The sequence below is a fragment of the Hemiscyllium ocellatum genome, chromosome 25 (assembly GCF_020745735.1).
Source record: "Hemiscyllium ocellatum isolate sHemOce1 chromosome 25, sHemOce1.pat.X.cur, whole genome shotgun sequence".
NCBI classification, from domain to species: Eukaryota; Metazoa; Chordata; class Chondrichthyes; order Orectolobiformes; family Hemiscylliidae; genus Hemiscyllium; species Hemiscyllium ocellatum.
Window position 1 is genome coordinate 52,620,080 of NC_083425.1, and position 26,864 is coordinate 52,646,943.

The window sequence follows — 26,864 nt, forward strand, 5'->3', positions numbered from 1 at the left end:
TCTATCTCATTTATCGATTTACAGTCTCCCTCTGCATCTTACTCTGTCTTTCTGCATCTCTATACTATCTGTTTCTATCTCTCTATATGCGGCCATGCCTGCGTCTAGATGTAACTAATTCGATCGCTGTCTCCATGCATGTTTCTCTATTGTATCTCTATCTATCTATAAATATAATGTATCTTTTTTCTATCATTAATACCTATCTCTGCTGCTTGACGTTTGTATCTCTCTATCTGTTAATATTTATTGTCATCTGTTTGTGTTCTCACCTCTCCAGCCTGACAGCTGTTTGGCATGTGCCCCTATGACTGTCCAGTTCAGACTGTGGTTATTCATGTTTACTTGACCTCTGTCAGTAACAGTCACTTTTAAGAAAAATAATAACTGCGTTGTGACATCGGGGCATGAGGAAGATACTTGTATCTTTTTCACTGGCTGCATTTGCTATAAGACCACAGTTTAGACTTTATCAGTAGTAAGTGATCATTTTATTTAGTTTGGGAATGTCATAACATTATCATGTTTGCATAAGATGGTATTATAAAATAAAGTATGAAACAAAATGTTAAGTCTCGCTTTTGTACATTGTGACGTCTCAGCTGTGACCAGCTGTGCTGATTCCAGTCTCAGGGGTGCTGCCAAAGAACTGGAGGGGGAAATGAAGAGGATATTTTTAATGTGACCAAGTGTTCATATTTGGGCTTCTCTTGAACTTGTGGTGGGAGCAGAAACATATAAGATCTGAATAATCCTCAGGAGTCTGACAGGGGGGTTATGGGGAAGATGATTCCTTTCATGGGAGAATCTACAACTAGGTGTTATTAAAAAAAATCAGGAATCACTCATTTAAAACAGTTACAAATCACACAACACTAGGTTATAGTCCAACAGGTTTATTTGACAGTACAAGCTTTCAGAACACTGCTCCTTCGTCAAGTAACTTGTACTTTCAAATAAACCTGTTGGACTATAACTGGTGTGTGATTTTTCGCTTAGTCCATCCCAGTCCAACACCGCCATCTCCACATCATTTAAAACAGATGAGGTTTCCTCAGCATGTGGCACAGGGGTTAGCGCTGCTGCCTCACAGTGCTAGGGACCTGGGTTCAATCCCACCCTTGGGTGACTGGCTGTGTGAGGTTTGTACATTCTCCCCTTGTCTGCATGGGTTTCCTCCCACCAGTCCAAAGACAGCTCCATCTGCATATTCTCCCTCATCAAACACTCTCAGGTCAGGAACAGTATGGGGTTTAATACAGAGTAAAGCTCGCTCTACACTGTCCCCATCGACGCTTCCAGGACAGGGACAACAATAAAGATCCCCACATTCCATTTCCAACAAAACTTGTTCATTCAACTTCTGATACAATGACAACATTGAAAAGGCATCCAGATGGAAACATGAATAGGAAGGGTTTAGAGGGATATGGGCCAAATGCTGGCAAATGGAACTGGATTAATGTAAGATACCTGGTCGGCATGGATGAGTTGGACTGAAGGGTCAGTTTCTGTGCTGTACAACTCTATGACTCTATGTGCAGGTTAGCTGGACTGGCCAAGCTAAATTGCCCATAGTGTTCAGGGATGTGCAGCCTTGTGGATTGACCATGGGAAAGGTGGGGTTGCAGGGATGGGTGATATTGGGTGGGATACTCTTTGTATTGTTGGTGTGGATTTGATGGGCCAAATGGCCTATTTTCACACTGCAGGGATTCTGTGATAATCTTTGGAACTTTTTTTGTAAAAGGTACTAGAGACAGGTTCTTGAATATTTTTGAGGTAGCTAGATAGGTTCTTGTTAAGAAAAGAGGTGGAAGGTTACCAGGGGTAGAAGGGAAGTGGATCTAAGATTACACAGAAATCAGCCATGATCTTATTGAGACTTCCGGGGCCGAATGGCCTACATTTTTTTTAGATTAGATTACTTACAGTGTGGAAACAGGCCCTTCGGCCCAACAAGTCCACACCGACCCGCTGAAGCGCAACCCACCCATACCCCTACATTTACCCCTTACCTAACACTACGGGCAATTTAGCATGGCCAATTCACCTGACCCGCACATCTTTGGACTGTGGGAGGAAACCGGAGCACCCGGAGGAAACCCACGCAGACACGGGGAGAATGTGCAAACTCCACACAGTCAGTCGCCTGAGGCGGGAATTGAACCCAGGTCCCTGGCGCTGTGAGGCAGCAGTTTGTATGTAGATTAGATTCCCTACAGTATGGAAACAGGCCTTTCGGCCCAACAATTCCATTCTGACTCTCTGAAGAGCAACACCCAGACCCATTCCTCCACCCTATATTTCCCTCTGACAAATGCACCTAACACTATGGACAATTTAGCATGGCCAATTCACCTGAACTGCACATCTTTGGATTGTGGGAGGGAACTGGAGCACCCAGAGGAAACCCACACATGGAGATCGAAAAGTAAGTTTCAAAATGAATTAAATAAATAATTGTGAAGGGAACATTTGCAGGACTATAGGAATGGAGCAGGGGATTGGGACTCTAATTGGATCACTCAGAGCCAACCCTGGCAGGATGATGGGCTGATTGTCCTCCTATCAGAATGATCTGGTGGTTCTCTGGGAGGATTGTTCACCGAGCCTAGCACGAAGTAACAAGTCTGGAGAACAATGTGTCCTCCCATTGCGTTAGCCTTGACCAGGTCAGTTTGACAGCCAACATGTGCACAGTTTGAACCCATCACCGTCTGCACTCTGATCTCTGTGATTCCCCTTCCTCAGGATCATGGAAGTACCTCTGTTCATAGCAGCAAGAGCGAATGATGTCAGTGCCATCCAGAAACTCCTGAAGTGTCACTCCGTTGACCCTTTTGAAAAAGGTGAGAGCGCACATTTTATTTTGGGGAAAGGAATCAGTGGATTTGTACTTGTTTCATGAATGTTAGATATGAGACAGCGCAGAAAGAGGTCACTGGGTCTAGTCACTCAATGCTGGTGTTGATGCTGCAGTTCAGCCTCTTTCTCCTGTCTTCCTTCATCAACTGCGACTTGCAACACTACCTGTTCCCTTTCTTGACTCTTAAATATATCAATTAACCTTGAGGGACCATCATAACACTTGGTAAGCCTCATTAATTCCAGTTTCACACTCACTGCATAGATTTGGTGAGTGATTGCTAATTACAGTCGGTCTCAGTGATGCACGTCGGTAATAAATGAGATAGTCACCGTGTGAAGCAGAATTTTCTGCTCTTGGTGGACATATTCTAAGGATGTTTCTTCACGTGACCAACCAACCACTGCTCTCCTGCTCCTAGCAGCTTGTTTCCCGAAAAGTAGTTCAGGATTGGAGAGTTGGCAGATGTAGGGTTGAGGTGTCGTGTTGATTAAATATTCCTCTGAGCGTATTTATATAAATAAAAGCATTCAAGAAAATTAAAAAGGCCACTGATGATTTCTCATTTGCAGCAGTGACCAAAGATTGACCTTTCATTCCCAGAGACTAATCTAAGTCCCTGATTTCCAAACACCATGGGGTCCTCTTCTGGCTGGGGCTGAGCATGTGTCTAGGCTGCAGCAGTCAGTGGGCGGCACGGTGGCACAGTGGTTAGCACTGCTGCCTCACAGCGCCAGGTTCATTTCCTGCCTCAGGCGACTGACTGTGTGGAGCTTGCACAGTCTCCCTGTGTCTGCGTGGGTTTCCTCCGGGTGCTCCCGTTTCCTCCCACAGTCCAAAGATGTGCGGGTTAAATGAATTGGCCATGCTAAACTGCCCGTAGTGTTAGGCAAGGGGTAAATGTAGGGGTATGGGTGGGTTGCGCCTTGGCGGGTCAGTGTGGACTTGTTGGGCTGAAGGGCCTGTTTCCACACTGTAAGCAATCTAAACTCCAGGAAATTCCCTGAGTGTTGCCAAAGCCAGGTTAAAGCAAACCTCAGTACTGTGTGGTAATTGTGGCTGCTTTATTTCCTGGTAGGAGTGATGGGTGAGACAGCATTGCACATCGCAGCATTGTATGGCAATTATGAGGTCGCAACCATTCTCCTTGAAGAAGTGCCAGGTCTCATCAATGTGCCCGCCACCTCGGAGCTGTACGAAGGTAGATGCTACTGTTTCATTCATGACCCTTCCACCCAAACTGTGGTACGATTAAGTGTTGCATTAGAATGGGTGGAATCGGTGCACTGGGATGTTCAGCAAGGTTCTGCGCGGTAGCCTGGTTAGCGAGGTTACATCACATAGATTCCAGGGGAAGCTAGCCAAATGGATAGAAGATTGTCTCAAAGGTAGGAGACACAGGGTGGTGGCAGAGGGGCTTTCTACAGACGAGACTCTTGAGAAGGAGAGAAAGATGGAGATCAGGCTTTCCAGCTGCTGATATCTGGAGCTACTCTTCTCATGGTGTCTGTGGGGAGTTTGCACGTTCTCCCCGTGTTGGTGTGGGTTTCCTCTGGGTGCTCCGGTTTCCTCCCACAGACCAAAGATGTACAAGCTAGGTGGATTAGCCATGAGAAATGTGGAGTAATGGGAATAGGGCAAGGTTACTGGGATAGGGTCTGGGCCCGGGATGCTCTTTGGAGGGTCAATGGGCCAAATGGCCTCTTTCCACACTCTGTAGGGATTCTCGGATTCAATGATTCTATGAATTGTATATCTAAAGAATTTAGCAAACTCCATTTTCAGAATTGTGGTAGATAGGCTTTTCGGGTGTTGAAGAATTACCTCAGGGCGGCACGGTGGCCCAGTGGTTAGCACTGCTGCCTTACAGTGTCAGAGACCCGAGTTCAATTCCCGACTCAGGCAACTGTCTGTGTGGAGTTTGCACATTCTCCCCCTGTCTGCATGGGTTTCCTCCGGTTTCCCCCCACAGTCCAAAGATGTGCCAGTTAGGTGAATTGGCTGTGCTAAATTGCCCATAGTGTTAGGTAAAGGGGTAAATGTAGGGGAATGGGTCTGGGTGGGTTGCTGTTCAGAGGGTCAGTGTGGACTTGTTGGGCTGAAGGGCCTGTTTCCACACCGTAAATAATCTAATAAGCAGGCAGGAGGTGAATTGGAAGGTTGCTAAATTAACAGTGTAGATTTATATCCCCCAAAAGAGGTTTCACTGTGAGGTGGTGAGCTCACTATAGAAACATTAGCGACCATTTTAATATAATGGGTTTTGATGTTTTCTTTGGGATACATCTTTATGCTGTCTGGCCATGACGATAGTGAGTAAGGAATGTGGCCTGGGCAGTGAATGTCAGAGTTAGAAACACAGAGCCCTTTAAGGCATCAGTCCAGAGTGGATTGAGAATAGATGGCCCTCATTAGATTTTTGCATTAATGAGCTGAGCTGGGGCTCTTGTGGCTCGGTGCTAATACCCCTACCTTTGGACCAGGAGGCCTAGCTTCAAGTCCCACCTACTCAAGAGGTGTGCAACGGCTTGGTTAGAATGTATCTTTGATCTGAGTTCTAAGAGATGATGTGGAGGAGCTGGTGTTGGACTGGGATGGACAAAGTTAAAAATCACACAACACCAGAAGCTACCTGCTTCTTCATCAGGTAGCTGTGCTGTGAAGGAACAGCACTCCAAAAGCTAATACTTCCAAATAAACCTGTTGGATTATAACCTGGTGTAGTGTGATATTAACTTCCAAGGGATGGGCACCAACAACACCACTTCAATTTAGTCCCCCTCCTCGCTGCCTACCTTTTGGTAGTGTCACTCTGTGTGTTGCAGTCTGTTGTTTTGGTGATTACTTTGGTGATTAAGTGGTGGATCTTCAAAATATAGAAAGAGCTGAGTTCTTGGCAGTGAACTGGGGAGGGTGTCGTCAACTTGACCTCCACCGTAGTGATGCTCCTTAGAGCAGGAGCACTGCAGTGTGTATAAACAACCTGGAAACCTTCAGAGAGAGGGTGGGCCCTGCAGAGACAGGAGCGCATCATTTCCTCATCCAACACCATTTTGACTTAACCACTCCCTTACACCCCCCACCATTTTGTATTTGCTTTTATTGCAATGGTGGGCTGTGCTTGTTACTTGATGGAGGTGGGCACTGCAGATGCTGGAGATTAGAGTCAACATTAGTGTGGTGCTGGAAAAGCACAGCAGGTCAGGTTACATCCAAGGAGCAGGAAAATCGATGTACCTGATGAAGGGCATTTGCCTGAATCGTCGATTTTCCTGATCCTTGGATGCTGCCTGACGTGCCGTGCTTTTCCAGCACCACTCTAACCTTGTGCTAATTACTTGTTTAGTTGTTTGATTTGGTGATTTGGCCGTAGGTTTCTTCATGGGCAGTTCAGAGACCTCCTGGTGGGCCTCCAGCTGGGCCTGACTGAAGTGGCCGTCACCAGATCCAAGCAGTGGGCAATGGAGGGGGTCATAGTTCTGCTCCCTCTTTATCATGGTTAAGTTCATGCCTGGGTGTTCTTGGAGAGGGAGTATGTATTATCCACCTACTCTCTCAGTGTCTTCAGAGAGAGGTGGGCACTGCTGGGGCTAGAGTGCATTGTTTTCTCCACCCCAACACCATTTTGATTTGGATCCCTCCCTTAATTCCTTACCCCTTATGTAACTGCAGTGTTATTGAGACACTGGCCTGGCGAGCAGTGTTTGTTATTCACTAATTGATAAATAGTTGTTCAGGTGAGTTGGTGGTGGGTTCTTCAAAGTAATAACAGCATTTAAGACACAATGAGCTGAATTCTGGTTTGTATAAAAAGGAATGATGACAGCTGGTATTTGTGCTCAACTGCAGGAGGTAGATTTACATTAACGCCTTGGTAAATCTCTGAAGGTATCCCTGTGTAACAGTGTATGAAACAGTAAGTCAGGAGTAGGTAGTAGTTGAGGAATGAGGTTGGGAGTAGGATCGACAGGAATTAACTGCTTTTCATTTTGTTGTGTAGGGAAAACAGCCCTGCACATTGCTGTTGCAAATGAAAATATTCATCTGGTGAAAGAGCTGATAAACCGGGGAGCTGATGTGGCATCATCACGTGCGACTGGAATCTTCTTTAGAAGGAGTGAAAAGAACTTCATTTACTACGGTAAGCATTCATCCTGATTTATATCCAAGAGTACATGAGCTCACAATCTTCCCCTTTGTCAATAACAGAGATAACTTTGGCTGTTCTTCCCCATTCCATTGGTCTTGCACGGGAATAGAAGTAATCTGTGACAATTGTTATGGATCCTCTCAAAACATGTCAAGAAGGAAGCTCAGACCCTACACCTGTTTTAAGCAGGTGTAAAGTGGATATTCCAGGAGGGATGTAGCTGGTCAGAACCCCTCGGTTTTAAACAAAACACAACTTATTTACAGAGTACCGAATGAAACACAACAAAAGAGAACAGAATACAGATAAACTTAATCTATCTGAAAACCCAACAGACTACCCCGATTTATTGATTCTATTCCAAATGCCTGCAGCAATCCCCCTAAATACCCCATTAGCAAAAAGGTAAGACTAGATACAGGGTCTGACAGGAGAGAGAGAGAGATAGTGGAGAGATTCAGCATTGAACACCTCTTTCCATGTAGCTGTTTCCTTTGATTCCCCATCTTAAACTGACCAGCAGCTCTGAACAGCCAAACTGCTAAACCCAATCCAGAGAAAAGTTGTGCTGGGAGAACTGGCCACTCCCCTTTCATTGTGCAAGTGTTTTTAAAACTTGAAAGCCTTTTGCCTGAGGCAGTATCTGTTATTGGCCCTGAGGCAGTATCATCATATTGGCCCTGAAAGCCGTCAAGCCAGACATATCAAAATGTATGCATTTATGACCCCTCTGAAAAAAGAACTAAACTCAACCTAACCTTGTTAAAGAAGCAGCAGCATCACACAATGCTGTGGCTTTAAGAGGTTATTTTGTCCTTTTTTCTAAGAGAGGCTTTGAGACAGAGGTGATAAGCTGACTACTTGAAAAAAGCCAGTAAACAGCTTCTGAGGCCTTGGGTTTTTAAAAAAAATTTGGAACAATAGAAGCAACCTGGATGGGTGTGGCCGGCTGTCACAGACCAGGATTTCTAGTTTCTTTTTGCTTTTTAGCTTTGAGATTCAGCACCAGTTGCTGCTGGAGTCTCAACAAGGCAGAAGCTACTGGGGTTTTGAAGAAGTAGAAGTGATCGTTTCCCTCTCTCAATTACAGCTAGAAGCCAGGGTTTCTCTCTGCTGCCGGGTTAACTATCAGGCAAATCTATTTTTCTGAATTTGTTGTTTTTTGCCAAGGGGGTGTTTATGGAATGTTACTATATTGCAACAGTTAATTAGTAATTAATGTTGTAGCCATAATTCTATTAAGTTTTCCAATACAGTTACTCTAAGTTCTTCTTTCTTTTGTTGTATTTTAAATGCAGAGAAACCTCAATCATCCAGCATTCAATTATCTGAATTTCAGATTATCTGGCAAAATGGCAAGTTCCCGATGCTTAGCTAAACTGTGTTGTGTGGCATTCAATTATCCAGAATTTGATTAACCAAATGTTAATCGTGTCATTTGGATAATCGAAGTTCCTCTGTAAAGTGTTTAAATAAATTGTGTTTTGCCTAAGGTCAAGTAGTTTGGCGAATTAAATTAAATGGTATGTTACATTTGCCTTTCAGATCAGAAAAAGTTAGGGTCCAGGCTATCTTCTTAAAATATTTTCAGGGATCCTGAACACATTGGATTTACTCCAATGTTTTGTGAACCAATCAACCCTCAACTCTAATTCCCTCACATTTTTCTGTGTTCTGAGATTTATTTTTCCAGACTTTTGTTTCAATTGAATTTTAAGTGTTATCTTCCTTCTCTGTGTTTTCTCTGTGAAGGGAAGAATCATTTCCTGGTAAATGTATTTTTTTCTTCATTTACTTTCCATGATTTAGCATCCATTGCAGTCCAAATATGTACATTATTTATCTGCATTTCTGCTGCCATTCTTATGTTTGAATCACCATAATATTCCTCAGGAATAGAGAGAGAGCATTGGGATCTCCTTCTGCACTATCCACAACTCCGCAAATTTACTAACCCATCCTTCTATACCCTCATCCAGGTCATTTATAAAAATGACAAAGAGCAGTGGCCCCAAACAGATCCTTGCAGGACACCACTAGTAACTGAACTCCAGGATGAACAGTTCCCATCAACAACCATCTTTTGTCTTTTTACAACTAGCCAATTTCTGATCCAAACCACTAAATCACCGTCAATCCCATGCCTCCGTAATTTCTGCAAAAGCCTTCCATGGGGAACCTTACCAAACACCTTACTGAAATCCATATACACCACATCAACCACTTTACCCTCATCCACCTGTTTGGCCACCTTCTCAAAGAACTCAGTAATATTTGTGAGGCACGACCTACCCTTCACAAAACCGCGTTGACTATCCCTAATCAACTTATTCCTTTCTAGATGATCATAAATCCTATCTCTTATAACCTTTTCCAACACTTTACTCACAACTGAAGGAAGGCTCACTGGTCTAGAAGTACCAGGGTTGTCTCTACTCCCCTTCTTGAACAAGGGAACAACATTTGCTATCCTCCAGTCTTCTGGCACTATTCCTGTAGGTAATGATGACATACAGATCAAAGCCAAAGGCTCTGCAATCCCGTCCCTGGCTTCCCAGAGAATCTTAGGATAAATCCCATCAAATCCAGTGGACTTATCTGTTTTCACACTTCCCAGAATTGCTAACACCTCCTCCTTGTGAACCTCAATCCTGTCTAGTCTAGTAGCCTGTATCTCATTATTCTCCTTAACAGCATTGTCTTTTTCCTGTGTGAATATTGATGAAAAATATTCATTTTGTGCTTCCCCTATCTCTTCTGACTGTACGCACAACTTCCCACTACTGTCCTTCACTGGCCCTAACCTTTCTCTAGTCAGTCTTTTATTCATGATATACCTACAGAAAGCCTTAGTGTTTTCCTTGATCCTATATGTCAAAGACTTCTCATGTCCCCTCCTGGCTCTTCTTAGCTCTCTCTTTAGGTCTTTCCTGGCTAACCTGTAACTCTCAAGTGCCCTAACTGAGCCTTCATATCTCATCTTTACATAAGCTTCCTTCTTCCCCTTGTCAAGAGATTCAACTTCTTTAGTAAACCACGGTTCCCTCGTTCAACCACTTTCTTCCTGCCTGACAGGTACATACTTATCAAAGACATGCAGTAGCTGTTCCTTGAACAAGCTCCACATTTCATTTGAGCCCGCAGTTTCCTTCCCCATCCTGTGCACCCTATGCCTAATCGCATAGTAATTGCCTTTCCCACCAGCTATAACTTTTGCCCTGTGGTATATACCTATCCCTTTCCATCGCTAAAATAAACATAACCGAATTGTGGTCACTATCAGCAAAGGCTCACCAGGTTCATTGTCCAGTACCAAATCCAATGTGGCCTTGCCCCTCGTTGGCCTGTCTACATACTGTGTCAGGAAACCTTCCTGCACACATTGAACAAAAACTGACCCATCTAAAGAACTCGAACTATAGTATTTCCAGTCAATATCTGGAAAGTTAAAGCCCCCATAACAACTGCCATGTTACTATCGTTCCTATCCAGAATTATCTTTACTATCCTTTCCACTACATCTCTGGAACTATTTGGAGGCCTATAGAAAACTCCCAACAGAATGACCTCTCCTTTCTTGTTTCTAACATCAGCCCATACTACCTCAGCCCATACTACAAGTGCTCATCAAACGTCCTTTCTGCCATTGTAATAATGTCTTGACTAACAATGCCATACCTCCCCCTCTTTTAATATCTTCTCGGTTCTTACTAAAACATCTAATTCCCAGAACCTGCAATAACCATCCCTGTCCCTGTGCTGTCCATGTCTCCGAAATGGCCACAACATCGAAACCCCAGGTACCAATCCATGCTGCAAGTTCACTCACCTTTATCCGAATGCTCCTAACGTTGAAGTAGACACATTTCAAACCAACTTCAAACCTGCTTGCAGGTGCACTCTTGTGACCTTGAAACCTTATTCATGACATCCCTTCTCTCAACCTCTTGTGCACTGGAGCTACACTTCAGTTTCCCATTCCCCTGCTGCATTAGTTTAAACTGCCCTGAATTGCATTAGCAAATCTCCCCACCCCCCTCAGGATACTGGTACCCCTCCAGTTCAAGTGTAGATTATCTTGTTTGTAGAGGTCCCACTTACCTCAGAATGAGCCCCAGTTATCCAGGTATCTGAATCCTTCCCTCCTGTACAATCCCTGTAGCCACGTTTTAAACTCCTCTCTCTCCCTATTTCTCACCTCGCTAGCATGTGGCATGGATAACAAACCAGAGATAATAACTCTGTTTGTTCTTGCTCTAATCTTCCACCCTCGCTCCCTGAATGTCTGCCTTAAATCCCCATCTCTCTTCCTACCTATGTCATTAGTGCCTATGTTGTCCACAATTTGGGGCTGCTCCCCCTCCCCATAAGGATCCTGAAAACACGATCCGAGACATCACGGACCCTGGCACCTGGGAGGCAACACACCAACTGCAAGTCTCTCTTGTTCCCACAGGATCTCCTATTTGTCCTCCTAACTATGGAGTCCCCAATGACTAATGCTCTGCTCCTCTTCCCCCTTCCCTTCTGAGCAACAGTGACAGACTCTGTGCCAGAGACCTGTACCCAATGGCTGACCCTTGGTAAGTCGCCCCCCCCCCCCCCCCCTCCCCAACAGTATCCAAAATGGTATATTTCTTATTGAGGGGAACTGACACAGGGGATCCATACACTGTCTGCCTGTTCCCTTTCTGTCTCCTGACTACCTTTTTCCTGTACCTGATGTGTGACTATCTCCCTGTCACTCCTCTCAATTGCCCCCACCCGAATTGTCTACTTTGGCACTGAAATGGACCATTTTCCTAACCAATGATTATAAATTATAAATTCCTCAGGACTGCTTGTCTCTGCTGTCCATCAGTTTTCTCCACAATATCCCACTTTCTATCCATTATGTGTCCCTCCATTGGTGTGAGACAAGCTATGCCTTTACAGATGATCTCAAACCACCTTTGCTTCTTTATAAGCCACCAGATCCATTCTCATATCCGAGAATCCAGTTATACCTTGAGTGTAACCTGTTGATCACTTGACTGCTTATCTGCACCCTCGGATGCTGCCTGAACTGCTGTGTTCTTCCAGCACCACTAATCCAGAATCTGGTTTCCAGCATCTGCAGTCATTGTTTTTACCTGCTTGTCCCTCTGTATAATTTACTCTAAATGTCCATTACTCTTTTTTATACATTTAAAACTTCGTCTATCTTCCTGCTTTATTCATAATTTAAAAATGTTTAACCTGTGGCCCCTGTTTTCACCATTATTGCCAGTTCATATAATTTCATTTATAATCTTCAATACTTTGCCAATGAGAAGCATCCAACTTGCCTCGTAACTCAAAATGGAGAAAGTGAGGACTGCAGATGCTGGAGATCAGTAGCTGAAAATGTGTTGCTGGAAAAGCGCAGCAGGTCAGGCAGCATCCAAGGAGCAGGAGAGTCGACGTTTTCGGCATTCCTGAAGAAGGGCTCATGCCCGAAACGTCGACTCTCCTGCTCCTTGGATGCTGCCAGACCTGCTGCGCTTTTCCAGCAACACATTTTCAGCTCGTAACTCAAAATTCCTGATACCGGGAAATGTTGCTATTTCTTCCCATGTTTGTCTTTCATCAGCTGGCATGATGTCCAAATGCTGGAAACTTTGCAATATTGTTTTGTAAGATATTAAGATATTTCAGTGGTAATGCCCAGAGATTGACTAAAGCAAATACTCCTGAGAGCTTAGTGATGCTTTTAACAATAGGTGTGACATCTGGAGCTTACCCGACGTTTGAAGGGGTTAAATTGGAGTAGAACTAGGAACTGTCAGCCAAGTTTGAGCACAATTAATCATGAAAGGAAATGTTTTCTTTTAAAAAGATATTCAAAGGGCATGGAGGTGGGTGCAGGGGTTGAGTGTGGGCAAACAGGTTACACAAAGAGAGAGAAGAGCCAGGAGGAGTCTGCAGTACCTATCCCTCAAAGTAAAGATCATTCAACAGTTTAACTCATGAATCACTTCCACAAATCTCTCAAATCAAGAGCACAGGTTTCAGGTAATTAGCCACTATGATGTGAGAAGGAAAACCCTTTTTCACACAGTGATTGGGTCAGATCTGAAACCCGATCCCTGGAAGACTGATGGAGGCCTTCAAGGGGGGATTGAACAATTGTTTCTGTTTGAGTAAGGTTCAGAGTTGTGGGGAAAATGGAGGAGAATGGCACTGGATTATAATACTTTTTCAAAGAGTCAGTATAGACGCAATGAGCTGAACTGCCTCCTTCTATATTGTACCAATTCTGTGGTATCTCTGGGATACCCTGCTAGTATCTCAAAGGTAATGTGCAGACAGCATGTCCTTCCTGTGAGGAACACAGGTAATAGTCCAGGACAACAGAAAGCTGTTAGATGAACCTGACGTCAATCCCACTGTAACTCTAACTCTCCTGAGCCTGTATTTGCCTTACTTTCACCCAGAGAGTGGTGATCCTGTGCAATTCTTAGCCACAAAAATTGTTTGGGGCCAAACATTGAATGTGTTCAGGAAGGAGTTCTTAGGGCTAAGAGATTGAAGTGTATGGGCAGAGAGAGGGAACAGGGGACTGAGGTAAATGGTCAGCCATGATCATATTGAATGGTGGGTCAGGATCAAGGGGCTGAATGGCAGTTCTTGCTTCCTATGTTTCCTGACTTCTAGTTAGTTCCATACGTATCTAATCTCCTGAATGAACAACTTCTCTTTTTTCAGCTACTCTGGATTAACTTTCTCTTTATTGATAACCAGAGAAGGTGAGCAAGACCAAATGTATGTGTGGTGTTCAAGATGGATCGGGAGAGTTAAGGTACAAGAAGGTTAAGAACGGATGGGCCAAATAACATTGTCTCATTCGCAACGGTTGTTGGTATTGGTGATTCTCAAGATCTTGGTCAGACAAGTTACTTGCTTCACTTTGGATCAGTTTGGTAGCTTCCAGTTCACTCTTCTGAGTTATTCTCACTTTGTTTCAGGTGAGCATGTGTTGTCTTTCGCTGCGTGTGTTGGGAATAAAGAGATCGTTCAGTTCCTGATTGAGAACGGTGCAGACATAAAGGCACAGGATTACCTCGGTAAGAGTCAGAACTCAGTGAAGCTTGATTAGCTTAGAAGTCAAGGTAGAGATCAACATTAATGTGCTGCCTAATCTGAGGTGTAGGGACATAGGCAATGGAATCAGTGATTAAACCCCCTCAAGCCTGTCCAATAATCCCACTCGGTGATCGCTGATCTCCACAGTACTCTGATTCCCGATGTATTTCATTACTCAGGTGTAAGCTTTGACTGCAATGGTAGCATTCCTGCCTCTGAAACGGAAGGTCATGGAACCATAGAGATGTACAGCATAGAAACAAACCCTGTGGCCCAACTCATCCATGCCAACCAGATATCCTAAACTACTCTAGCCCTATTTGCCAGCATTTGGCCCATATCCCTGTAAATCCTTCCTATTTGTATACCCATCCGGATGCCATTTAAACGTAATTGTACCAATCTCCACCACTTCCACTGGCAGCTCTTTCCATACACATACCACCCACTGTGCGAAAAAATGTTGCCCTCTTAAGTTCTTTTTAAATCATTCCCTTCCCACCTTTAACCTATGTAAAAACAATGACTGCAGATGCTGGAAACCAGATTCTGGATTAGTGGTGCTGGAAGAGCACAGCAATTCAGGCAGCATCCGAGGAGCAGGAAAATCGACGTTTCGGGCAAAAGCCCTTCATCAGGAATAAAAGCAGAGAGCCTGAAGGATGGAGAGATAAGCTAGAGGGGGATGGGGTGGGGGTGAGGAGAAAGTAGCATAGAGTACAATGGGTGAGTGGGGGAGGAGATGAAGGTGATCGGTCAGGGAGGAGAGGGTGGAATGGATAGGTGGATAAGGAGATAGGCAGGTAGGACAAGTCCGGACAAGTCATGGGGACAGTGCTGAGCTGGAAGTTTGGAACTAGGGTGAGGTGGGGGAAGGTGAAATGAGGAAAGTGTTGAAGTCACATTGATGCCCTGGGGTTGAAGTGTTCCGAGGCGGAAGATGAGGCATTCTTCCTCCAGGTGTCTAGTGGTGAGGGAGCAGCGGTGAAGGAGGCCCAGGACCTCCATGTCCTCGGCAGAGTTGGAGGGGGAGTTGAAATGTTGGGCCACAGAGCGGTGTGGTTGATTGGTGCGGGTGTCCCGGAGATGTTCCCTAAAGCGCTCTGCTAGGAGGCGTCCAGTCTCCCCAATGTAGAGGAGACGGCATCGGGAGCAATGGATACAATAAATGATATTGGTGGATGTGCAGGTAAAACTTTGATGGATGTGGAAGGCTCCTTTAGGGCCTTGGATAGAGGTGAGGGAGGAGGTGTGGGCGCAAGTTTTGCAATTCCTGCGGTGGCAGGGGAAGGTGCCAGGACGGGAGGGTGGGTTGTAGGTGCTCCACCTTTAACCTATGCCCTCTAGTCTTGAACTCCCCTACCCCCAGGGAAAAAGACTTGTTATTCACTCTATCTGTGCCCCACATGATTTTATAAACCTCTATAAGGTCACTCCTCAGCCTCTGACACTCCAGGGAAAACAGTCTGAACTCATTCAGCCTTCCTCGATAGCGCTAACCCTCCAAACCCAGCAACATCCTTGAAACTCTTTTCTTAACCCTTTCAAGTTTAACAACATCTTTCCTATAGCAGGGAGAACGAAATTGAAAGCGATATTCCAAAAATGGTCAAACCAATGTCCTGTACAGCCTCAACATGACCTCCCAACTCTGATACTCAATGAACTGACCAATAAAGACAAACTGACCAAACTCCTTTTTCACTACCCTCTGTATCTTAGACTCCACGGTGGCTCAGTGGTTAGCACTGCTGCCTCACAGCGCCAGGGACCTGGGTTTGAATCCAGCTTCAGGCCCTGTGTGGAGTTTGCACATTCTCCCCATCTCTGTGTGGGTTTGCTCTGGTTTCCTCCCACAGTCCAAAGATGTGCAGGTTAGGTGAATTGGCCATGTTCAATTGCCCATTGTATTCAGGGATGTGTAGGTTAGATGCATTAGTCAGGGGAAATTGGAGAGTATTTTGGGTCTGGGTGGGTTACTCTTCGAATGGAGGGTTGGTATGGACTTGCTGGGCTGAAGGGCCTATTTCCACATTGTAGCAATTCTAATTCAAAAACAACTATCCATACACCACCAATTTTGTTGTCATTTGCAAACTTACTAAACATTTCTCCTGAATTCACATCTAAATCATTGATATAAATGACAAAAAGCAGTGAACCTAGCACCAATCCTTGCAGCATACTGCTGGTCACAGGCCTCCAGTCTGAAAAAAACCCTCCACCATCATCCTCTGTCTCTACTGATGTCACATTTACCGGTCAACAGTTCCCTGGATTTTCCTTACCACCTTTGTTAAATAATGGCACCACATTAGCCATTGCCAAGCCAATTTTGAAGCCACATGGTTAAATCTCCCTGGATTTCATGTCGTCCAACCTTGCTAACCAGTTTACCACGAAGAACCTTGTTGAGCACCTCGCTGAAGTCCCTACACACAACATCCATTGCTGTGCCTTCATCAATCTTCTTTACAAACTCTTCAAAAAACCTCCATCAAATTAGTGAGACACGATTTCCCATGGGCAAAGCCATGTTGACTATCCCTAATCAGTCCTTGTGTTTCCAAATACATGGAAATCCTGTCCCTCAGAATACTTCCAACAACTTATCCACCACTGATAACAGGCTCACCAGTCAATAGTTCCCTGGATTTTCCTTACCACCTTTCTTAAACAGTGGAACCACATTAGCCACCCTCCAGTCTTTCAGCACCTCACCTCGGTCTTTCGATGATACAAGTATCTCAGCAACGGGCCCAGCAATCACTTCCCTAGCATCCCACAGAGTTCTGGGATAGACTTGGTCAGGTCCCAGGGATAGGTTTGAGTCCCATTCCAAAGACTTGAGCCCAGTGACTAGGCTGAGACTCCCAGTGCTGTACTGAGAGAGTGCTACAGTTTTAGAGCTGCTGCCTTTTGGAAGAAATGTGAACCTGGGGCCCCGTCCATCCTCTCTTGTGTTTCTGGTTCATATGTATTCCGGAGACAAACATTGCTGAGAACAACTGCCCATTGCCACTGTGTTGTTTGTTGGGGCTTGCTGTGCACAGAGTGGCTGGGATTCTTCTTACACAACAACAGTGACTCCATTCCCAAGGCACTCCATTGGCTACAAAGCTCTTTGGGAGGTTTGAAGTTGTGAAGGGTGCTATATAAATGTAAGTCTTTCTTGATTTCTTTCTTCTGATTGATGCATTTTCAGGTAACACTGTTCTGCATCATCTGGCACTGCATGCCCAGCGTTACACAGCCCAGATGTATGATTTCATCCTGTCCCTTGACCCGGAGAGGGGGAATCCAGTGGAGACAATCACCAACAACAATGGACTGACTCCCTTCAAGCTTGCTGCCTTGGAAGGAAATGTCCAGGTGAGGGTCTATTCAGCATTTTATAATCCAGCATTGTAGGGAAGAGAATAACGACACTGGCTGGGAGCATCAAACTCACCATCACGGAGAGGAGTGCATTTACTGGGTAAGACTTTCCCTACACTGGACAATATAGTACAGAGTCTAAGTTCCAACTCAATAACGTGCCGTTAACCAAACACTGATCAGCACTCAGTATGAGTATATCCAAAAGATGTACATGTTAGGTGAATTGGCCATGCTAAGTTGCCCATAGTGTTCAGGGATGTGTCAGTTAGATGCATAAGTCAGGGGTAAATATATGGTAGGGGTATGGATCTGGGTGGGTTACTCTTCGGAGGGTCGGTGAGGACTTGATGGGCCAAATGACCTGCTTCCACACTGTGGGGATTCTGTGGTGACTGTGCTGCTGCACACCTGAAATAAAAAAAGAGGAAATTCTGGAAACACACATAGAAGTATGGAAATTAGGAGCAGGAGTAGGCCATTAGGCCTTTCAAACCTGCTCTACCTCTGTTAGGGCTGATCCTCTACCTCAGTGCCATATTCCTGCTATCTCCCTGTTCCCCTTGAAGCCTTTAATGTCTGAAAATGGACCTGTCTCTTGAATATATTCAGTGACTTGTCCTCCTCAGCCTGCTTTGAATTCCACAGGTTGACTATCTTTTGAGTGAAGTAAGTTTTCCTCAGCTCAGTCCTAAATGGTTTACCACATATCCTCAATCTGTGCTCCCTAAACGAGAAAACATATCCTCTCTGCATCTCGCCTGTCCAGCCCTGTTAGAACTTTATACGGTTCAATCTGATCCCATTTCTTCCTTCTAAATGGTAGTGAATACAGACCCAGACATATCAATCTCCCCTCACAGGACAGTCCAGCCATCCCCCATATCAGCCTAATAGACCTGTCTCTACAGCAGTAGAACCCTTCTTGAGTAGGGAGGCCAAAACTGTACACAGTCCTGCAAGGGTGGTCTCACTATGTCTCTGGTAGGTGCAGTAAGACATCCCTACTTCTGAACTCAGGTTCCCTTGCAATGAAGACCAATGTACCATTGTCTTTCCTAATTGCTTGCTGCATTTGCCTGTGTACTTTCATTTGTACAAGGATACCCAGATCCCTTGTCCATCTACACTTCCAATATAACACCATTCAAATAATATTCTTCATTCTGGTTTCACACCAAAGTCTATGAATTCACATTTAGCCACAGTGTACTGCATCTGTCATGTATTTGCCACTTGCTTAACGTGCCTAAATCACCTTGAAGCCTCCATGTACCCTCCACACATCAATAGCGAACTTGGAAAGGTTGCATTTTGCTCCCTCATCCAGGTCATTTATGTGTATTGTGAATAGCTGGGGCCCAAGTACTGATCCTAGTGGTACCTCACTACTCCCTGCCTGCCACTTGGATAATGACCCATTTAGTTCCACTGTCTGCTTTCTGCCAGCTCTTAATTCATGCCACTATTACCCCCTATCCCGCATGTGCTTTAGTTTTGCCCACTAACCTTTCACAAGGGACCTTATCAAAAAGCATCTAAATGTACCACATCCACTGGTTTACCCTTATCTATTCTACTAGTTATATCTTCCAAAAACTCCCATTAGATTTGTTCAGCATGTTTTTCCTTTCATAAATCCATGCTGCCTTTGACCAATCATATTAATGCCTTCGTAATGTTCTGTTATCATGTCTTTCATATTAAACTCTGGCATTTTTTTCCTGTCATCAGCATAAATATTTTCTACCTACTTTTTCTACCTATAGTCAGTTCTGAAGAAGAGCTCAAAACGTTAACTCTGCTTTCTCTCCATAGATGCTGCCAGACCTGCTGAGTTTCACCAGCACTTCCTGATCTTGTTTCTGATCTCCAGCATCCACTGTTCTTTGTTTTAGTTTAAGGGAAGAGTTGGGAAATGGACCATGTGAAGCTGAGGAGGGTGAAACTTGGACACAAACAAAATGTTCTCAATGGTGTGAATAGAGATTGCTTACCGAAAAGCCAGTAAACCATGTGAATGACACATACTGGTGTGCTTTGTCATCTGTACCTCAGAATAGTGCTTCAGTATGACCAGTACATTAATTTCCTGGTACTTCTGGAACATTTTCATTTACTACATTTTCCCTCTGGGTGGCCTATTAAGTCACTTCCTATTCTGGGTACTACAGTTCATTTAGCAATTGCACACTTGTTTCTGAGTCAGAATATTTCATAGAGTCATGGAGTCATACAGCGTTGTTGGTCCAACCAGTCCATGCTGACAATAATCATAAACTGAATTAGTCCCACCTGTCAGCGTCTGGGCCATATCCCTCCAAACCTTTTTTATTGACATACTTCACCAAATGTCTTCTACACATTGTAACTGTGCTCATATCCACTACTCCCTCTGGAAATTCATTCCACAAGCGAACCACACTCTGTGTAAAGAAAGTCGTTTTTTAAATCTTTCTCCTCTCACCTTAAAAATATGCTCCCAAGTCTTGAACTCCCTTACCCTGAGGAAAGCATACTTGCCATTCACCTTAACTATGTCCCTCACGATTTTATAAACCTCTATAAGGTCACTCATCAACCTCCTATGCTCCTGTGAAAAAAGTGCCAGCCTTCAGTCCTGGCAACATCCTGGTAAATCTCTTCTGATCCCTTTCCAGTTTAATAATATCTTTCTTATAACAGAGAGACCGAAACTGGGCACAATACTCCATTGGAGGCCTTACCAACATCCTGTACAACTTCAACTTGACGTCCCAACTCCTATACAGAGACCTGAGCACAATGTCCAACCTCATACCGCAGTGCAGTACTGTTGCCCTGTCAGAGATGTTGTCTTTCAGTTAGGACAATTAACCTCAACATTATGCACCTCTTAGGTGCAGAAAATATTTAATGGCATTTTCAAAGGAAACCTGAGAGATCACTACAATAGGTTATCTGATCATCCATCTTGTGAATCGTGGGGTCCCACTGAAATGGCTGCTGGGTTCTTACATTACAACAATGACTGCATTTCAACAAAATGTATATGCCTACAAGTTAAAATACATCCAGTGAACGAGTAAGAAGCACTGTGTAAGGTTTTTGTTTTAACTTTCCATGCATAATCTACACTATCATGCATTAGAACCTTCTCTCTTAATTTCCGAAACAGCTTCACTGAATGAACCCTGTAATCTCACACTCACGCTGCTTATCCCTGGCATTTCCACCCTGTGCAGAAATACTATGCCTTGCCTGAGCAACATATTGAATACAGGACTGTCTGTGGTTATTCTTGCAACCCATTTTCAATCTGACAGGAAGAGAGAAAAAATAAACGACAGCAACTAACATGTTGGATTTGGTTTTGTATTCTGCAGCTGTTCCAACATCTATTGAGAAAGAGGAAACGCCAGATTGAATGGTTTTTCAAACCTATCTCTGCCACCTTCTACGATCTCTCTGGTATTGATTCCTGGGATGATGACCACTCTGTCCTTGACCTGGTTATTTGCAGTAATGAAGTTGAGGTGAGCCGAGGAGTTCCAGACAGAAACATCCTCTGAAGGTGACTGAGTGAAGGTCAAACCCTGAATGTTTCCACATCGTTCTGTTTCTACAGGCCCTGAAAATCCTCAACCTCCCTCCGATCAAAGCCCTGATCCATTTCAAGTGGAACAGATATGGAAAGTATTATTTCCGAACCATTGCTCTCTTCTACTTCATCTACATTATCATATTCACCTCCTGTTGCATCTTTCGACCTCTTATACCACGTCGTGACAATGTCACAGACCCTAGGGACACACAGATATTGGAAGAGGCGCCATTAAATGTTAGTACCATAACCATGGGCCACTGGTGGAGTGGTAGCAGCTACTGTTTGGTGCATGGCAGCAGAATGGGGGAAAGGGGGTTGGGATATTTCTAGGTTTGCTTAAAGGATCAGAATTTAGGGTGTGTTGTGACTTACAGAGATAAGTAGTTGAGACTACTGTGACCCCTCAGCCAATGATGTTCCTTTAAGGGCGACAGGGATAATCTGGGATTAATATGTTGGTGAGCCTTGTGTCAGTGGTAGGGAAATTACTTTTGATGAACAGTCTGAGGGGCAGAATCTACTTGCATTTGGATTTATTAGGGATGGTCAGCATGGCTTTGTGCAGGGGAAATCTTGTCTCGCAAACCTGATTGAGTTTTTTGAGGAAGTGATGAAGGTGATTGATGAGGATAAGGCACTGGATATAATCTACATAGAATGTACCAAAGCATTTGACAAGGTCCATTATGGTTGGCTATGCAGAAGATCAAGTTGCATAGAATCAATGGTGAGCTGACAAGTTAGATGCAAATGTGGCTTGGCCATAAAAGATAGAGCGTAGTCATGGAGGTGTGTATTTCTTGCTGGAGGTCTGTGGCCAGTGCTGTTCCACAGGGATCAGTGCTGGGACCCCCTTGTTTGTAATATATCTCATTGTTTTGGATGAAAAGGTTGGTGGTCTGATTAGTAAATTGCAGATGACATGGAAGATGGTGGAGATGTGAGGAAGATTATAAAAGCATACAGCAGGAAATAGATCAGCTAGAAAGTGGGTGGAGAAATGGCAAATGGGTTGGGGTTAGTTTAATCCAGGCAAGTGTGAGTTGATGCATTTTGGGAGGTCAAATACCAGAGGAAAGTATACTGTATATGGACCGTTTGGAGCATTAATATACAGGGAGTTCATGAGGTCCAAGCCCAGATATCCCTGAAAGTGGCAGTGCAAGTGGATAAGGTGGTAAAGAAGGCATATGGCAGGCTTGTCTTCATCAGGTGGGGCATTGAATACTAACATTGCCAAGTCATGTTGCAATTGTGTAAGACTTTGGTCAGGCCACATTTAGAATACTGTGGGCAGTTCTGGTCACACACTATCAGAAGGATGTGGAGGCTTTGGAGAGGGTGCAGATGATATTGTCTGAATATTGCCCAGATTGGAGTGTTTTAGCCATTTTTCCTCTAATCTAATCTAATCTAACCTAGAAGTCTAATTATAGGGGCATTAGACTACAGATTGCACGACTCGCTGTGATAGAAATACAATTTCAATGGTGTTACCACCGATAGATGGAGAAGCATATATTTTATTTATTTGTGAATTTTTACAGAAGTTATTTGGATGTTTAGCACCAAGTTTGTGGCTGAGGCAAAGTGACTTCCTAGGAGCATTTGTGAAAATTTCTCAAACCAAGTGAGACTTTTCATAGTGGCTCAGTGGTTAGCATTGCTGCCTCACAGCACCAGGGTCCTAGGTTCGATTCCAGCCTCGGGGTCTTGTCTGTGTGGAGTTTGCACATTCTCCCCGTGTCTGCGTGGGTTTCCTCTGGGTGCTCCGGTTTCTTCCCACAGTCCAAAAATGTGCAGGTTAGGTGAACTGGCCATGCTAAATTGCTCCTAGTGTTAGGTGAAAGGGTAAATATAGGGGAATGGGTCTGGGTGGGTTGCGCTTCGGTGGGTCAGTGTGAACTTGTTGGGCCGAAGGGCCTGTTTCCACGCTGTAAATAATCTAATCTAATAGTGTGGGCTATACTTTAGCATCTTCCATTTCAGTGATTTGTGCCTCTCAGTGAAGTAGTAGAATAGAATTTGCTTGCTATACTAAAGACCTAACGCTGACACTAACCTCCAGTTCATCCTTTGAACTATTGCTGTGCCACTGGGTATAATTTTCACTCTCTGCTTCTGATTCCAGCTGTGCTACACATCAAATGGAGACTACATCCGCTTGGTGGGGGAGATCATTTCTGTCTTTGGAGCCATAGCCATCCTTCTGATAGAAGTAAGAAAGTTTATTTTTGATTTGCTGAGGGAGTGTGCGGAGTTTAATCTATCACTGTGATTACAAAAGAATATCCCAGCAAACGCCAGTGAAATCTATATTTGCCTGATATGGAGAATGAGGGCAGACAGCAGCCTGGTGGTAATAGTGATTAGATGAGTAATCTAGAGGGTTAGGAAACAAGGGTTCAAATCTCACCATGGCATCTGGTTGAATTTCAATTCAGTAAAATCTGGAATTGAATGTTTTTCTCAGTAACAATGACTGTGAAGCTCTCATTGATTTCCCATAAAAACCCATCTATTCTACATTGTCTTCCAAAAGATATTTAATAAAGTGTCACATCTGGATGTAGGTTTGCTCGCTGAGCTAGTTTTCAGATGTTTTGTCACCAGACTAGGTAATATCGTCAGCGAGCCTCTGAATGAAGCACTGGTGGTATGGCCTGCTTTCATTATAAGTTTGAGTTTCCTAGAGTTGGTGATGTAATTTCCTGTGGTGATATCATTTCCTGTTCTTTTTCTCAGAGGGTGGTAAATGGCATCCAAGTCAATATGTTTGATGATTGAGTTCCGGTTGGAATGCCATGCTTCTAGGAATTCTCGTGCGTGTCTTTGTTTGGCTTGTCCTAGGATGGATGTGTTGTCCCAGTTGAAGTGATGTCCTTCCTTATCCGTATGTAAGGATACTAGTGAGAGTGGGTCATGTCTTTTTGTGGCTAGTTGATGTTCATGTATCCTGGTGGCTAGTTTTCTGCCTGTTTGTCCACCGTAGTGTTTGTTACAGTCCTTGCATGGTATTTTGTAAATGACACTAGTTTTGCTGTTGTCTGTATAGGGCCTTTCAAGTTCATTAGCTGCTGTTTTAGTGTGTTGGGTTTGTGGGCTACCATGATGCCAAGGGGTCTGAGTAGTCTGGCATCACCAACCCTAGGAATCACAAACATATAAATAGAAAGTGGGCTACACCACCAGTGCTTCATCCGGAGGCTCACTGAAGATGTTACCTAGTATGGTGACGAAACATCTGAAAATGAACCTTCCAGCTCAGCGAGCAAACCTACAGCCAGAAGCTCAACCAGAGCGACAAACCTGCTCAAAACTTGCAAAGTGTCATATATTGAGCTGGATTTAATTAAGACATGTGGAAAATCTTCCATGAACATGACAACTGATAGGAACCTCTCATCATTCCTTTTAGGGAAACCCCATTGTAACAGATGAGGAAACCCAACTGTCACTCAGGCACTTGACATAACCAAGACAGACTTGCCCAATGGACCAATGATCCTGGAGGTGAAAGTCCCATCAGTGGCTAGTCAGAGACAAACTGCTATCCTGTATTCAGCAGGGAGACGATAGCTACTTTCAGTACGGCGTCCACTGGAGAGCACTCATCAAGGATGGTCAGCAACAAGACAGGGAGTGGCTTTGAATTGCTAACCCCAACCCCAACTTCCCAATGCTGGGTCCCTCACACAGTGCGTTTAAATGAGGAACCACCCTTGGAGCCCAAGGGCCATGGTGTCAAAGTCGGGTGGTGCTCTGTGTGTGGTGGGACCCCTGTCCTCTACTTAGGAAACCCCATTGGGAGGTGGGGTGAAGGCCTCAAGTAGGCAACGATTTGGCTCGTCAAAAGGTCTCAATGGCAGTGGGAAAAGAAGACTGTCCATGGGTCTTTTCAACTTTTGGTTTAATCAGCAAGTTCTGAGGAAGGATTATTCAACCCGAAACATTAACTCTGCTTTCTCTCCACTGCCAGAGCTGCTGAGCTTCTCCAACAATTTCTATGTTTAGTTCTTAATCAGCAATGAACTCCTTCCCTTCTGCCCAATTTAATGCCCCCTACCACCAAACCTGCCATGGGGAGGGCACAAGATCCTGTCCAGGAGACATCTCAGCAATGTTAGAACCAATAGAATAAATTGGACAGCACATGGTACCATGTTGACAGAATGGCAGGGAGGGGAGGAGTGATCCATAGTTGTATTATGTACAGGAGAAGATATAGAGTGGGATACCACTGGGGGTGATACTGTCCTTCATCCATGTTAATGACTTGGACATAAATGTACAGGGCACCGTTGTAAAATTCGCTGATGGCAGAAAACTTGGGAAGTATTGTGAACTGCGAAGAGAATTGAGATAGACTTCTAGAGTATGTGGAATAATAGAATGGGCCGAATGAAATATAACGCAGAGAATTGTGAACAGACACATTTTAGAAAGAAGAACGAGGAGTGCCAATAAAAATTAAAGTATACAATTCTCAGAAGTATCACAGGAGCAGAGACCTAGTATATGTGTGAACAATTTGTTGAAGGTGACAACAAAATTGACAAATGCACTCAAAATACCGAGTGTTATAACTGGAAGCATGAAAGCGACTTTTTTTAAAAACTGGCTTGATCTCAACAGTAGTGTTCCACTCAGTTATACATTAGGAGTGACGTGAAGACCCTAGAAAGATTTACTACCATAGTTTCAGCAATGTGGGACTTCAGTTACAGGGATAGAAGTTGAGTTGTTATTCTTAGAAGAAGGAGATTGTTTGATATCATTACACGTCTCGATCTTTCTCATGGGTGGAAGGGTTGAGAACCAGAGGGATGCTTAAAGAGATTTAAAGGAGCTGTAGCTGACATGAGGAAGAGATTTTTAATGCAGCCAGTGCTTTGGATCTAGATTGCAGAGTGTGGAGGAGGCAGACTTACCGGTGAATTTTCAGGAGGGAATGGCCAAACCATTTGAAAGGAAAGGAATTGAAGGGTTACAGGGAGAGTAGGACTTGCTAAGTTGCTCTGGCAGAGTGATGGGGTTTAATAGCCTTCCTCTGTGTTGTAATCCATTATTCACAGACTTAGCACACCCCAAAGTACTCACAAACTGTGAGGTAATTTTTGTTGAAATGTGGTGATATAGCACAGGAGGTGAGACCACCAGTTTGTGTCCAGGCACCTGCCACTGACAGTGCTGTGATAATGGTCAGCTCACTTGTTTGAGCGATCCCGGATGAGGAATAAATATTTGTCAGCTAACTGGGAAGAACCCTTCTGGTCGCCTTCAAACTTATATCTGCCCAGAGGGCAGGGTCTCGATTTGACACCCCATTTGAAGGACGGCATCTCTGACCATGCGGCATGACACCAGTATTGACTTTGACGACGGGGTTGAGTTTCTGGAGTGAGAGTAGCAGCCATCATATTCTGATCCACAGCATGAGGACATGGGCCAAAGCTGAGTCATCGAGTCCTACAGCACAGAGACAGACCCTTTGGCACAAACTGGTCAACACCAACCAATACGTCCATCCATGCTAACCCTGTTTCCCTGCACTTGGCCCATATCCTCCTAAACCTTTCCTATCCGTGTATTTGTCCAAATGCCTTTTAAATATTGTTAATGTACCTGCCTCAACCACTCCCGTTGGCAGCTCATTCCATATGTGTACCATTCTCTGTACAAAGAAGATGTCCCTCAGATTCCCTTTTATTCTTTCCCCTCTAACTTTAAACTGATGCCCTCTAGTCCTCGATTCCCCAACCCGGGGAAAAAGACTG

At 44.3% G+C, this 26,864-nt stretch overlaps 1 protein-coding gene across 3 annotated transcripts in view; it reads left to right on the forward strand.

Moving 5' to 3' along the window:
• LOC132827683 (transient receptor potential cation channel subfamily V member 6-like) overlaps window positions 1–26,864 on the forward strand; it is a 73,027-nt gene that overhangs the window by 18,399 nt on the left and 27,764 nt on the right. For all 3 annotated transcript variants that reach the window (XM_060844339.1, XM_060844341.1, XM_060844340.1), the window contains exons 2-9: window positions 2,755–2,852; window positions 3,948–4,070; window positions 6,870–7,010; window positions 14,006–14,104; window positions 17,329–17,495; window positions 20,867–21,016; window positions 21,109–21,321; window positions 23,219–23,305. In XM_060844339.1, the coding sequence (XP_060700322.1) occupies window positions 2,755–2,852; window positions 3,948–4,070; window positions 6,870–7,010; window positions 14,006–14,104; window positions 17,329–17,495; window positions 20,867–21,016; window positions 21,109–21,321; window positions 23,219–23,305 (1,078 nt within the window). The remainder of the gene's footprint in view (window positions 1–2,754; window positions 2,853–3,947; window positions 4,071–6,869; window positions 7,011–14,005; window positions 14,105–17,328; window positions 17,496–20,866; window positions 21,017–21,108; window positions 21,322–23,218; window positions 23,306–26,864) is intronic.